Below are 13,847 nucleotides of genomic sequence, written 5' to 3'. Positions count from 1 at the left end.
CAAAAAAAAAAAAAAAAAAAACATTTCCTTGAGAATAGTTTCTAGCAAATTTATCTAATGTTCTGTAATAATTTTTGTATTCAACAATTGAAATGTTATGTAATAATTTGCAAATAATTTCTGTACATGCATTTATATGTTAATCATTTTATGTTAATCTTTTTGTTAATCTTTTTAAGTGGAGCTTATCTCCCCGGGCCTCTGCTGAAAATGGACATGCATCCAGTTAGACTAGCCCGGTCAACAAATTAAAATAAAATAAATAAATTATCATCTGGCTTTGAAAAACCTTTCTCTTCCTTGGGACTTTAACTTTATTGCTGACAGTCATCTATTTGAACTAGGTGGTTTAATATCTTTGAATATTATCTCCTAGAAGACAATTTTTGAGGGTAATTACCTCTTATAGGATCTCAGACTTTGAAGTCCTAGTATATAACGATCTTTCACAAGCACTGGGTGTTTCTTAGAACTAAAACTGGTGTCAGAATTGTCTCTTAGTCCATTCATCTCCTGGGTTTCTACCCAGAAGCCCTTCATAACCTATGTAACTAGTTTATGTTCTACCCAAGGAGGATGAATGATTGTATTTCTAATTTTTTGCTTGTTTTTTATTTTGGTTTGGACAAAGAGGGGGGATAACTTTGTCTTATTAGAAAATACAGTAAATATGCTATCTTTGCAACTAGACAGAAAACTTCTCAATGCAAAATAGTGCTGTCGACAGCTACTCCATCAGGGTTATACTGGCTTTCTGTGCCTGATGTTATCGACATTTGGACCACAGTTATTTTATCATCTAACACCTTCAGTAGGCATAACTGCTTGAACAGAGATTCCAGGAGTCGAGCCTTTTGGCACCTTGGTGTTTCAGGACTCAGTTTATGAGTGATTTGTTTTTTAGTCTTTCTCTTGTTCCTTAGTTATACTGCTTGTGATTTTTCCCATTGGCTACTCACTGCAGGAATTGCCAAAGCTAAAGTTGATTATAACAGATATGTACTTATCATATCAGCTGATCTGTGGGAAGACCCTCTGCAGCAAATACTAAATATCCTCCTGTCATCCTCCCATACATGAGTGGCCTTTCCATATAGCATTTGCAAATGGATTTTAATTTGTTAGGTAAATGTACATTTTGGGTTTGTTTAATTGTTTGTCAGCATGCTTTGTACATTGAAGGTTTGATTGAAAAGTACTTGCACTGCATGCACATTTCTAATCTGGTATATGATAGCATGAAATGTACTGGGAGGAGACACATTATATTACTTAGTGAAGGAGAAAAAAATTACTGAATTGTGCTGAGCTGTGGGCTATTAGAAAAGGAAATTAATCCCTATAGCTGCCCACTGCAGAGGGCCTTCTCAAAGATCTCCTAATATGTCAATTCATATGTTTCACTGTGATTACACATGCTAACACTTTAGTTCATTGTGCTTACACAATGCATCATTTCCTTTTTTAACACTAAATACATAGAATAATGTGACTAAAGTATCACTGACAACATTCACATATTACTTTGCTTTATAAATCAAAGTTTATATATAAAACTGTAGCTATATAGACACATACATATATCTATATATATATAGAGAGAGAGAGAGACAGATATATAGGTTTTGTCTCATACTACCCAATTTTAATACAACTGCTAAGGATCATTGCATGATTCTAGAGTGCTTTATAAAAAGGCTTTAGTTAGCACACACTGTTTCTGTTGGTCATGTAGCATGCCCAATACCTTACTGATAAGCTCATCCTTTGATCAAATTATTCCTGTAAATTATCTTTCACCAGATCATGGTTTCATTGCTTCTGCTTATATTTGCCAGATCTGTTCTTGTCTTTTGCCTCTGCCACCTCTTTCCATGTAGGCTGAAGAGTTGTTCAAATTTTCTTGTCTTGTTTCTACCCCCGAAATTCAGTTTTCGGAAAATCTGTTATTTGAGTGCTTCTCCTAAGCTGAATATATACATAGGAAAACTTGTTACCTTTTGTTTTGGTCATTTATTAAGAATCTGCCTTCATTTGTAGGATCATTCATTTGCACTTTCTCGTTTCTTTTGCCCATTGTAGTTATAATTTTATCTCATAAGAATAGTGAAATTGCGTGATTATGACAGAAAGCAAAGGTAGCCTACCATTTTGTTTTAACAGATAATTTACTCAAATGAAGAAACACATTCAAAGCATACACTTAAATCACTTTTAAAATCTTTTAGATTGGTTAGTGCAGTTAATGATGTTGATCTACTGTCATGTATTTTGGATGACTTGATAAAATTAACAACATAGTGTAATAGCCCCTTCAAGGCAGTATGGCACACAGGTGTAATAGAGTGTTAATATAACCATTTAGTGATACCCTCCAATCCTGTCAAGTTGCATCACACTTCTTTAATGACGTCATGAGCAGCCAATGCCATTCTCATCTTACTATCCTACAAACTGCTGCACATATTTTGGTACCTGCAACAATAAAGGCTGCCTACCCACATTGCTCTTGCATTGGTCAGCACTGTCTAGTGATGATATAGAATATTAATTTATAATAACTCTCCAAGCCAAGTTTACATAAGAGATTCTATTATTCAACATACAGAGAAGAGACACTACAACATAAAAGACTGTATAAACAGTGTCCTAGCCCCACCTTACTGGAAGGGCAGGAATCATCGCATGAGATGTGAATCACATGTTCTCAGTTTGTTCCTTCAAGCGCCAAGCAGCATCCATATACTTAGTAATTTCAGTATGTCTTCGAGGATTGTGGAGTCGTATATCAGTCCGATCAGGAGTGACCTACGACAAAATATACATTTGAATAAATATATGAAAGTATGCATTATCTCATTCTCTAAATATTCCTCCTGCCCACGCTCATGTAAATCTGAATGTTTTTATTTATGATTTTATAACCATTTGGTACTGCATCAGATTCACAAAACAGTTTGGCTTACATTTAATGAAACGTTAACCTTTGATTCTGGATAGCTCTACCACGTAACAAAAGAGAAATCAGTCACTGTAATAACTGTTTTTGTTTATGGCACTGCATTGTCATCTGGCATTGTGGCACAGAGGGATAAAGCCCTGTTTCCCAGATGATGCATGGATTATTACTGGACGTGGGCACTTGTGTAACCCATGGGAAAGGATAGAAGTTAATGGCTGACACCAGCTTGCCCATCCTAGGGGAAAGGATGGTACCTCACTAAAAGATATGGATGCCAGGTGTCAAAACAAAATGCAGTGTAAAGGGCCAAGAATGAGCACCTATTAAGCGTCCATGTTAAATGCAGCCTACAAGGTGGTATTTTCACTCTTTCAGGCTGGCTGAAATAACAATGAATGTGGCTTCCTGTGACTGGCTTTCACCTATGAAGAAAAAATAAGCCATTTGGGTCATGGAATGACTGATGATCAGCAGACAATAAGGAGAAATCGAGGAAAAACACTGGATTTCTGTACATGAGTGATTTCATTCAGAAATCCTAGATATTTGTCTAAATGCTTTTCTTACCTGTGTTGGTCTTCAACATCTCAGATTCTTTATCAACAAGTTCAGCTTTAATTTCAAAAATATTGTGGTTATCATTTTTAAAAGTTTGAAAATATAGAATATTGTAATAATCAAATTCAGAGTTTTAGCTTTCAGTAGAATGCTCTGGTTGCTGGTAACAAAAAAAAAAACTCTATCCAAAAAAACTATTTTACTTAAAATGTAAGCCATAAAAAAGGAGTTACAATGACATTTTTAAAACAATAAGGAAAAAAAATAGGTTAAACAATTTCATTTTGCTAAAATAGATTACAAGTCTCGCAGTGATATATGCAGATTTCAAATAAGCAATTATAACTAAAGTGGTTTAGGTTTACACTAGAATTTTGCAAACAAGAGATTCAGAGACACCTTTCATATCTACAATCTCCACTAAAACTCTCCAAAAGACTTTATGAATACACACCAGTTATTTTAATATTCCTGCTCAGGGGAAATACTGAACCCAAACCACTTGCCTAATCAATGCACAAAGTGTAAGAAATAAAACTGACCATCTTCACACCATCCTAGCACAGCACAATTCAGACCTTACAGACATCATAAAATCCTGGTTCAAAAAAGATCACACCCCATGCATCCCCTTTTCCTAAATTACAACTTCCTAATAGAGAGACCAGGACTATGAAATTGTGGAGGAACTATTTTTCTATCCAGAACTCACGTAAAAACTACATCTCGCCTGCCAGACTAATAATGTTCTATCTAATGCTCTCTCCCATCTGGCCACTAGTAAAAATGCTTAACTCCACTAAGCAACCACTTCACATTGCAGTTACCTTCCTCCTGCCACCTGCCTCACTTGAAAATTTCAGGAACCTACTACAGGACATAACTTCAACCTCAAAAAACATGTCCATCCTAATACTACTCTGTGACTTCAACTTAAACCTTCCAAGCCCTGTCCATAATGACATCTTTTCTGACTCCAGTTACAACCAATTAATGTAACAGTCTATCTTCCCAACCTCAAAACAAACCATCATTCTCTACTTGATCTCCTTAGTATAGATAATCCCTCATTAATCTAAGGCATCTCCATTCATCCAACAAGCCTCAACAACCACTGCCTTGGTAGCTTTTGCATTCACATCCCTTACCAAATATCCCCAGCTAAATTATACTCATTCAGATCTAAATTATACTCCAACATCAAAAGACTCAAAACTATCCTCTATTCTCCTAACTAGTCATTCATTCTAAACCTCACTAATGCCAATGCCAAATCATTCATCTCCACTTTCCAGCATCTACAAGACTCCTGCTTCCCAGTAAGAAGTAGACTGTGCAAACACAAAAAGAATGACTGGATAACCAGCAAGCCTAAAGCTCTACTAAAATTAAGAGATGACACCTGGCACTCTTGGAAAGTAAACCCCTCTCTAGAAGTTTAGGAACCTACCAAAAAAAAAACCCCAAAACAAAACATAAGATGCCTTTAGACGTCTAAACAAAACTCTCTTCTCAGTCCCTCCAGACTCTTTTAGAACGAGGTAAACAATAACTTGGATAAACACCCCAAAAGCCTAAAGTAATGTTCGACCAAGGTTCTCCCATACAGAACTTCTCACAGAGTTTTGCCACTTTCCCCCAATTTCTAATAATTCATCTATCACTTACAATACTCATTTTACTTAATCTCACATAGAAAAGATTTTCAGATAGCTTTTGAACAAATACATACCCGACAGTCCACCTGGATCCACTGACGTTCACCCATGATTCATTTACCACCATGGGGAATTCATAATAGCCCCCCCCAAACACATTTTCAATCTATGTTAATCCCGAAACACAACACTAAACATATGGAAAACTCCAATAGTGATCCCTCACCCTTAACAATCCAACCCTTCTAAAACCTCACACTACCGCCCCATCTCCATTCATCGAAACTTAGGAAAAGTCCTACTCATACAATTCCAACTCAGAAAATCTATCAGCCAAAACATGCTTCTCTCTCCCTAACAATGTGATTTCTGGTCAAGCTGCAGCACAATGAAAACAATATGGATGTGAAATCTAACTAGCAGTGAACACAGGACGGCTCACAGCTACCGAGTTTATTGATCTTACCAAAGCATTTGGTTTTGTGGACCACACATTTCTACTGCACCACCTGTTGGACATAGGAATCAGTCAAGACACTATTTCTTGGTTTCTTCTCCTTCCTGCATACTCAATAAACTCTCCCTTGACCTTCTTCAACTGCTACTACTACTTTTTGCCAGTGACATGGTCATTTACCAGTCCAATCGGTCAGTCACTCTCCTACAAAATGAGCACCAAGTAGACTTCCTCTATTAGACAGTGGATCGGTTACAAAAAATCTATTACTTAACTCCACTGAAACAAAGTCCATGCTCTTTGGAACCAACCTATAAAATACCAAAGCTTTTAAATATCTAAGCATCTAGTTAGATTCATATTTAAACTTCTCTCTCTCCCTAGATAACACTAGGAGAAAGATTAACACTTCTCCATAGCCACTAGAATAGCAATATGTCTTTCCATTAATAGCTTCAGTATCAAAAAGAAACACTAAACATATTCAGACAATAGAAAATAGAATCTGCATGTTTAGTCATCTTTACTATGTTCTCTATAAGCAACTAAACTAACAAGACCTCATCCCTGCATACAGCCTCAGAAACCACAGCAGCTCAGCTCCCTACCTACAAGTTCCCAACACTAAGCCTCACTGCACAGACCACAGTTTCTCAATTCTGGGTCTTAGTTTAAAGCTCACCTTATATTAGCAGCCAAATACCAGTACCCATCTTCCATTCCTGTTACTATTCCTTTTCACAGCTCACTCCCTAACATATAGCTATATATAACCTCTGACAAATATATTTGTGTGTATATATATATATATATATATATATATAACTGTGTTTTAACAAATTCAAAGAAACAAAAATACTGTTTCCCAGTGGTTGCTAGTGTCAGGTTTGCCTACCCCGCTTATTCGGGTAAGGGCTAAGGCTGGCAATGAGATAAGGCATCCTGGCTCTGCATCATATTGCTTTGGGCTGTTTCTGCACTTTTTCACCTACATGCTCATCCATAGGTTAGTACTAGACTAGCTGCTCTTGTGGTAATTTTAAGACAATTTTCCCAATGTGAGAATCAAACTGTGTACCTTGTGTTTGTTAAGTAAATACCTTAACCATTATGCCAGTTTTACCCCCAAATGATCATAGGTTAATACTAAGCTAACTGACCTTGTGGGCCATTTAAGCTTAGCTAGTTGGCCCACGTGAGAATCAAACCCTGCACCTTGTGTTTGTAAGGTAAACACCTTAACCATTATACCAACTTCCCATGCTAAACATGTACTTTCTTTGCTTACTTATTTTCTTTCAGCAGTCAGTACCACAAGCCACTCCTGGTTTCCATCAACATGAATTTTTTTTTTTATACAATATGTAAACTTTTCTTTTTGGTTCTTATAAGTACTAGGTTAGCTCCCCTTGTGGGCCATTTTAAGCCTAACCGATTTCTCTTGATAAGAATCAAACGCTGTACCTCTTGTCTGTGAGATAAACACCTTAACCATTATACCAACTCTCAACTTGATTTCTTGGATCCACAGAAGGATCTTGTGTGTGAGATGTGCATTGGACAAACCTCACAGATCTTCTCCTCACTTTCACAAGGAGCTGCTGTCAGCAAGCCACTCTAGCCACATTAGGATGCACTACTCAGGTTTAAAACCTATCACCAGCATCTGCCAGGGATATCAAACTGCATTGCTGTGCTCCATGCATGCACCATTCCCTCCTCCCTTTCTAGGATGAGCATGCCTGTCTTTCCCTTCCAGCACCTCAGAGACCCAAGCTGCTAATAAAACCCAGGTCACCTGAGTCATAGTTATGGACTTATCCCTCTGTACCATAGTACTGGATGCCTCTCAAACAGTTTGGATCTTGATCTTTGCTGTTGACATAAAATGTTTCTATGTTTCCTTGCCCTCTGGATTATTTTTGGTGTAGCAAAATTTTAAATTTTAAAACTGGCAGTAGCAGCTTCCTTGTGAAACTGGTGGGATGGTGTCTCTCAGTGTCCATTGAGTTGTCTTTTTGGTGCTCTAGGCTTTGCTGAGAGGACTGACTGTGGCCTAGTCCCACTAAAGCTAGGCCCATATTGTCTGCAGTCTCCTAGAACAAGGTCTGTCCTTGAAAAGAAGGGGCAATATCCCATTCTAATTTCCCATTTCTCAGGGCTTGATGCATATGAGAAGGACACCTGTCTCCCACCCTGTGCATGTTCCATCCTAGGGATTTTCTCTTCCTTTACCCTGCATGTTTGCCTTGGTCTTGAGAGTTAGCCTGATCTTAGGGCGTGACTCCTTAAGTCATTTGGATGACAGATATTTGGGGTCAAGGCTTTTTATGCTAGGGTTTTCCCCTCAGCCTTGTTAGATGGATTACCTCTTGTTGTCTGCATCAGATTGTTTGGCCAAGATACATATATCAACAAGCTGTTTGACGGTCAGTTAGGGGTGTGGCATGTCATCTTTAGGGGCTTTAATATGATGCCATCTTCAGACTCTAGCTTCTGTGTGTACACATTCATGGGCCCACATCAGCCTGATATTCTGTTTGCCCCTATCATCTGCTCAAGTCAGCCTGGGTTTGGAGAATTTGGGGTGTGTGGACTCTCCCTCCCAGTGTGGCTCCCCTAAGTGGAGGTATAGTGATGAGGACTTCTTTGTGAAAAACCTGGAGCTTTGATTCCAATGCTTCTTCCTGCTCCTTTTGAGTGTAGTGAGCTTGTTTGACATTTCTTGGGTTGTGTGCGAAACATGTTATTATGCTCCCAAGGTCCTTCCCTTGGAGCTAAACTTTATGGATTTTTTTCGAGGCTTGGATGCACCCCAACTCTGCTGAAGCATTCTGTAGGAGGGCTAATGTTTGTACTGGCCACCAGCAGACTGAACTGCTGTTTTGTCAAGGCATCCCAAGGCTGACTTCTAAGTCATCTTGGCAGGCCTTCATTGTGCCCATGGTGCTTCGTTTCATGCACTCCAAACCGAATGATAGGGTATCTTGAGAGGGAGACAGATCTGGCATGAAGGGTTTACTCTTCTGCTAAATTGGGGCTTACAGCCCTTTTTCCTCCTGTTGCGATTGCTGACAATGTCACTTGAGGACCCCCCCCCCAAGGCTCTCATTGTCACTCCATTGAAAGTTATGCTAGCTTTCCTCCATTTTAGACACTGTATTGTGTCAGCAGTAGATGCTTAGTGAAGGAGATAAGAACTACTGTCTACCTCTGCCAGATGGAGTGGCGGAGTGTCTTCCCAGATGGAGGCTATATGTGCCATTTGAAAGATGCTATTTTTTTGAGTGAGGCTTGTAATTCTTGCTTTATGCCCTCCTGGACAGTAGGCAGACCCCAGAAGAGAAGGGTAGTCCCATTGCTGCCTTTATTCTTGTACTGGCAAGAGAAGGAAGAGGCAGACACCCAAGGCACATGGGTCTGCCTGCCTCCCTTTGCCCCATGATGACCAAGCCATATTAAGGATTCTGGGTGGCTTCATGGCTCAGCTTGTTTTCATTTGCCAGGAGGGGGAAGTAGAATTTGGCAGGGCTCTGGTCTAGCCACAATGAGAAAATCTCTTTTTAAGAGAATGGCAGAAGACAGCTTGCTTGATGATTGCACCACTCTTGTGCTGGTTATTGCATCTTTCAGTTTCTCTCCTCAATGGTTATTATACTGGGGCGTCTAGGAGTGAGACCATTATCTGTAATCCAGTGGGTGACTGAGGATACTCCTTCCTGAGGAGACCCCCTGTCCCTCCTTTTGAACTGGGACATCTTGATTGCCTGGTCACCCTTTGGCATCTTCTCACTGTGGTTGTGGACACTCATTGGTGGGCGTGGCCTTTTAGATTACTCACTCACCATAACCTTCCAAGTGCAGTTCATGGGTCTAAGCCATTTAAGAAGGAGATTCCCTTTGCATTCTGTTTTTACAGTACTTGCATCAGACTCCCATGCCTTGGACTCTAGGGATGGGAAGTTTTCCTACTGGGGGACTTCCTCCTTTTTCCAAGTGTAACTGTGGGATAACCTTCTCTGATAACAAGGTCTGTTTGCTGTTCAAGGCCCCCCTTTTCCAGGTAGAATGCTTCTTTCTTATATTAATTGTCCAGTCCCATGTGAAGGGCCAAAACTGCTTGGGCTAGTCTGCACACGTCATGGGGCAATCTGTGCTCTTGTTAGCCTTGGCTGCTTCTTACCAAGTTATGTTCCTTACTCTGAGAATCTGGGAATCCTTTTTTCCAAGTTAGCTGTGATCCTTGTAGAGATTGGGTCTTGTCTTACCGATGGCAAAAACCCTCAGAACATAGAGTTGAGGTCTAGCTCTGATGGAGTTTCTTTCAGAGTAGATCTTTCCTTTTCTCAGGCATGCATCCTCTTCAAGGTCAGTGTCTGGGATGAAGGTATAGGAAGCACACCTGGGATCCCCTTTGATCCTTGGATATATGGGGCTAGTCTTCAGTTGCCCACCTTGGCCACATAACATAAGTTCATAGGTATATACTGGGCTAACAACTACCAGGGTCTTTATAAGCCTAGCTGCACAACCCAACCCAAATGTGTCCCCTTGTAACATGGGCAACTATTTGGAGGGGTATGTTAGGAGGTTGCTAAAGGTTTAGCAGTAGGGCATGTTAGCTAGGGAATATTTACTGTTGGCTTCTGTCCATCAGAGAAATGGGGACCAGAGCAGGGGTGAATTTTCAATTTCCCATCCAATAGTCAAGGTTACATTTGAATAGGTTTATGGATGGACTCTGCTTCACATGGATTTAGAGTCTATTCAAGAGCACGGTGATCCTTTGAGGCATATATATATATATATATATATATATATATATATATATATATATATATATATATATCACCAGCACATTCTGTTTATGTTGCAGTAAAGTTTAAATCCTTACATCTAATGTTTCTGCTGCTATTAGTTTTACATATGTGCATAAAGTCCATCAGGGCTGAAACTGGGGATGCCTTATATGCCAGGCATAGATCACCTCTCAGTAATCTGTAGGAGGCCAAGAACAGAGATAGAGCTTTAAGGCAATTTGTACAGAACAAAGTGTTAATACCCTGGAGTCTGTTGGTGAGGAACCTCTGTGGGCATTCCATCTGTTAAATTTTCCTTGCCTGGTACATGCCAAATCGGGCACTGTACTGAATGATGGGTCTGGCTGAGTAAAGTGGTACTATAACTTCATTGGACCTGGGTGACTTACCCTTACTTATAAGTCAGGTGACATAGCATGATCTTCTTACTACCTTGGCTATGTGTTGGTCAAAGGCCAGATTACTGTCTACATATGTTCCCACATCCCTAACTACAGGGTCAGCTCTTAGGAGTGTTATATCAATAAAATAATTAACCTTGGTGGACTTTTTCCCAAAAGGCACTACAATGCACTTCTTGGAATTGAGTTTTAATCTGTGGCTTTGGCACCAGTCATTTGTCTGTGTTAGACTCTCTTGCAGGATGTTAGTGTTATGAGGGAATCTATGGTAGCTCCCAATTTGCAATTGTCTGCAAACCTGGCGAGCCAAAAAACCTTGACCTCCGAGAAGTAGATGCCAAACAGGAGCAGGCCCAGCACTGAGCCCTTGGGTACTCCACTGGTGAATGGTCTGTTGGTGGAGGACCACTCCTGACATCTTGGCTCCTCTGGTGACTGGTGTCTTAGTGCAGGTGGCCTAACAACTTGACTTTTTGGGTCCTATCTGTAAGCCAGATGGTAATCCAATAAGTTGTGAAGTAATTTTTGTCTAGTTCAGTGAGTTTATCAACAATACCTGAGTAGGATATTATACTGAATTCCTTAGCCAAATCTGGGTGGGTGGTATAAATTGATTTCCCCTCATCCATTGCCTTGGTTACTCTTTCAAAGAAGTCTATCAGATTAAGTAGGCATGACATCCCAGACTGCATCCTATATGAACTGAGTCAGGAACTTGCAGCACCATTAGGCACCCTATTCAACCAAAGCCTGAGTACCAGCTTTGTCCCAGCAGAGTGGAGGACAGCTACCATCATCCCTTTGCATAAAGGTGGAGCATCCACCAATCCAGACCCATCAGCCTAACTAGCCTGATCTGCAAGGCCACGGAGCAGATTATCATGGACTTTATTAACAAGGACATTGGCAACCTCCAGACACTTGATCCCACACAGTTTGGGTTTTTCAAGGGGAAGGTCATGCCTGTTAAATTTGGTCGACGACTTTGAGACAGTCACCAAGGCAACAGATGAGGGTAAGTTGGTGCACACCGCCTACCTTGACGTGGCCAAAGCCTTCGATACTCTTCCCCACTCGGGTATAATAGATAAACTCTCTCAACTAGGCATCAATACCAGATGGGTAGCAAACTGTCTCACTGATAGAACCCACCTAGTCAAAATAGGGGAAGCCACCTCAAGTAGTAAACCCGTAACAAGCGGCATACTCCAGAGATCAGCCTTGGGGCCTCTATTTGGGATATACTTTTCAGAGGTGCAGGCCAATTCTAGTGGGCTAGGGCTTACCAAGTTTGCAGATGACTGCAAGCTGGGTGCTGTCATCAGTTCCACTAGTGATGAGGACAGCCTCCAAGGGGGTCTCACCCAAACAAATGACCGGTCCCAGAAACAGGGCCTCAAACTGAATGCCAAAAAATGCATCATCATCCCTTTTGGGGAGAATGATGTTCCCACAAATTATCACACTGATAATATGGCACTAAGTACGCAATCAGTCATAAGGGACTAAGTCGTAAGGTTGATGGCAAACTGACTTTTGACCACCATATTGCCTCTGCTGTATGGAAAGCTTTCTACATGGCTCACCTCATTAGTACGGGTATCTCATCCAGGGACAAGGTGGTCATAACATCCCTGTATTCTTCGCTTATAAGACTGATTATTGAATACAATGCCCCTTTTGGCATGTACCTTACAAAACGCATACAGTAGCTGGAGAGACCACAGAGATTCCTCACCCAGAGAATCCAGGGCCTCAAACATCTACCCGACACAAATAGACTAAAAGCTCTGTCCCTCTACCAAGTCTCCTAAAGACTCTTCAGAGGTGACCTCTGTCTGGCATAGAAAGCAATCTCAGATCCCTTCCTGATGGGACTGCTGCATATCCGTAAGTCAAGCTCCACTCAACTAAGTCGCACGTGAGACCTCAACCTGGTCTGTGACATAAGTAGGTCTTGTTGGCGGGACACTCCCCATTTTGTGGAATAGACTCACCTCTCCACTAAAGCAGAGTATCTCATTAAACCTTCTTAAGCGCAACCTGGATAGGGAACAGAAAATACACCCCTGGGATTCCACCTATGTCCCTGCTGGCCAGTGTCATAGGGTGCTGACTTGTGGAACATGGGCTAAATTCTTGGCTAGGCTTGTAAGGGCCTCAGGGCCAGTAGCTTAGTTACTTCTTATGATCCTATGACCTTTCTTTGACAAAACCAAACTGGGATGAGTCCAGTGTCTCTAGGTTGCCAATGTCTTTGTTGATCATTTCCATGGTAATTCATTCCATGGCTTTGCATATTAGACTAGTCAAACTAATGGGTCTGTAGTTTCCAGGGTTATTTAATGGCCCACCCTTGTGAAGAGGGATAACGATTGCAGTCCTCCATTTATGTGGTACATAGTCTGTTTTGAGTCTGTAGTTGAATTTTTGAGGCTGTATGTGATCTGTTATTGGCTGTCTTTTGGAGTGGTCACTGCAACTTTGCCCTTTTTGGGAAAGTCTATCCAGCCCTTACCAGAAGCTTTTAATTTTCATGTATGGTTTTTGCTGCTGGCTCATTCTAGTGAAATGATTTCCAATGGCCAGCTCTTGGGTCTGCCCTTCTAGTCCCCTCTGAAGAAGGGAGTAGCCTTTAGTGCCAGGACAAGACTGGACCTCTAGAGTCAGATCCTAACCACTTCTTTAGGGATTATGACAATGTCCATTTTTTGTGTGATAAGCAGTACAGAAAGTGAGGTACTGGGTGGTCATGTCATTCTTGCAGTTCCCTAGCTACATCCACCTCCATGCTCATTAAGTGTATATCTGGATGTTGTTCATACCCTTTGTCCTTGGAACCAAGGGTTATTATGTACCACTTTAGCCTTTGGTTGACTTTGGAAACCTTGCTGGGACTGAATGGATTGTCCACCCCACCCCCATTTTATGGAGTGACTCCCTTTAAGTGCCTTGCCAAGGCCCTTTTCACTCAGAGTTTGTCTACCCACA

At 40.8% G+C, this 13,847-nt stretch overlaps 1 protein-coding gene across 2 annotated transcripts in view; it reads right to left on the bottom strand.

Annotated features, from left to right (window-relative positions):
- Positions 1 to 2,575: 2,575 nt before the first annotated feature.
- The window catches only part of FAM183A (family with sequence similarity 183 member A), a 264,612-nt gene continuing 253,340 nt past the window's right edge, over positions 2,576 to 13,847 (bottom strand). For both annotated transcript variants that reach the window (XM_044085372.1, XM_044085373.1), the window contains one exon: positions 2,576 to 2,808. In XM_044085372.1, coding sequence (XP_043941307.1) covers positions 2,698 to 2,808 — 111 coding nt within the window. In that variant the 3' untranslated portion in view covers positions 2,576 to 2,697. The remainder of the gene's footprint in view (positions 2,809 to 13,847) is intronic.

This window comes from Protopterus annectens, chromosome 10.part0 (assembly GCF_019279795.1).
Source record: "Protopterus annectens isolate FY-2018-M chromosome 10.part0, PAN1.0, whole genome shotgun sequence".
NCBI lineage: Eukaryota > Metazoa > Chordata > Ceratodontiformes > Protopteridae > Protopterus > Protopterus annectens.
Note: the sequence above shows the minus strand (reverse complement) of the source record. Positions and strands in the feature narration are given on the sequence as shown.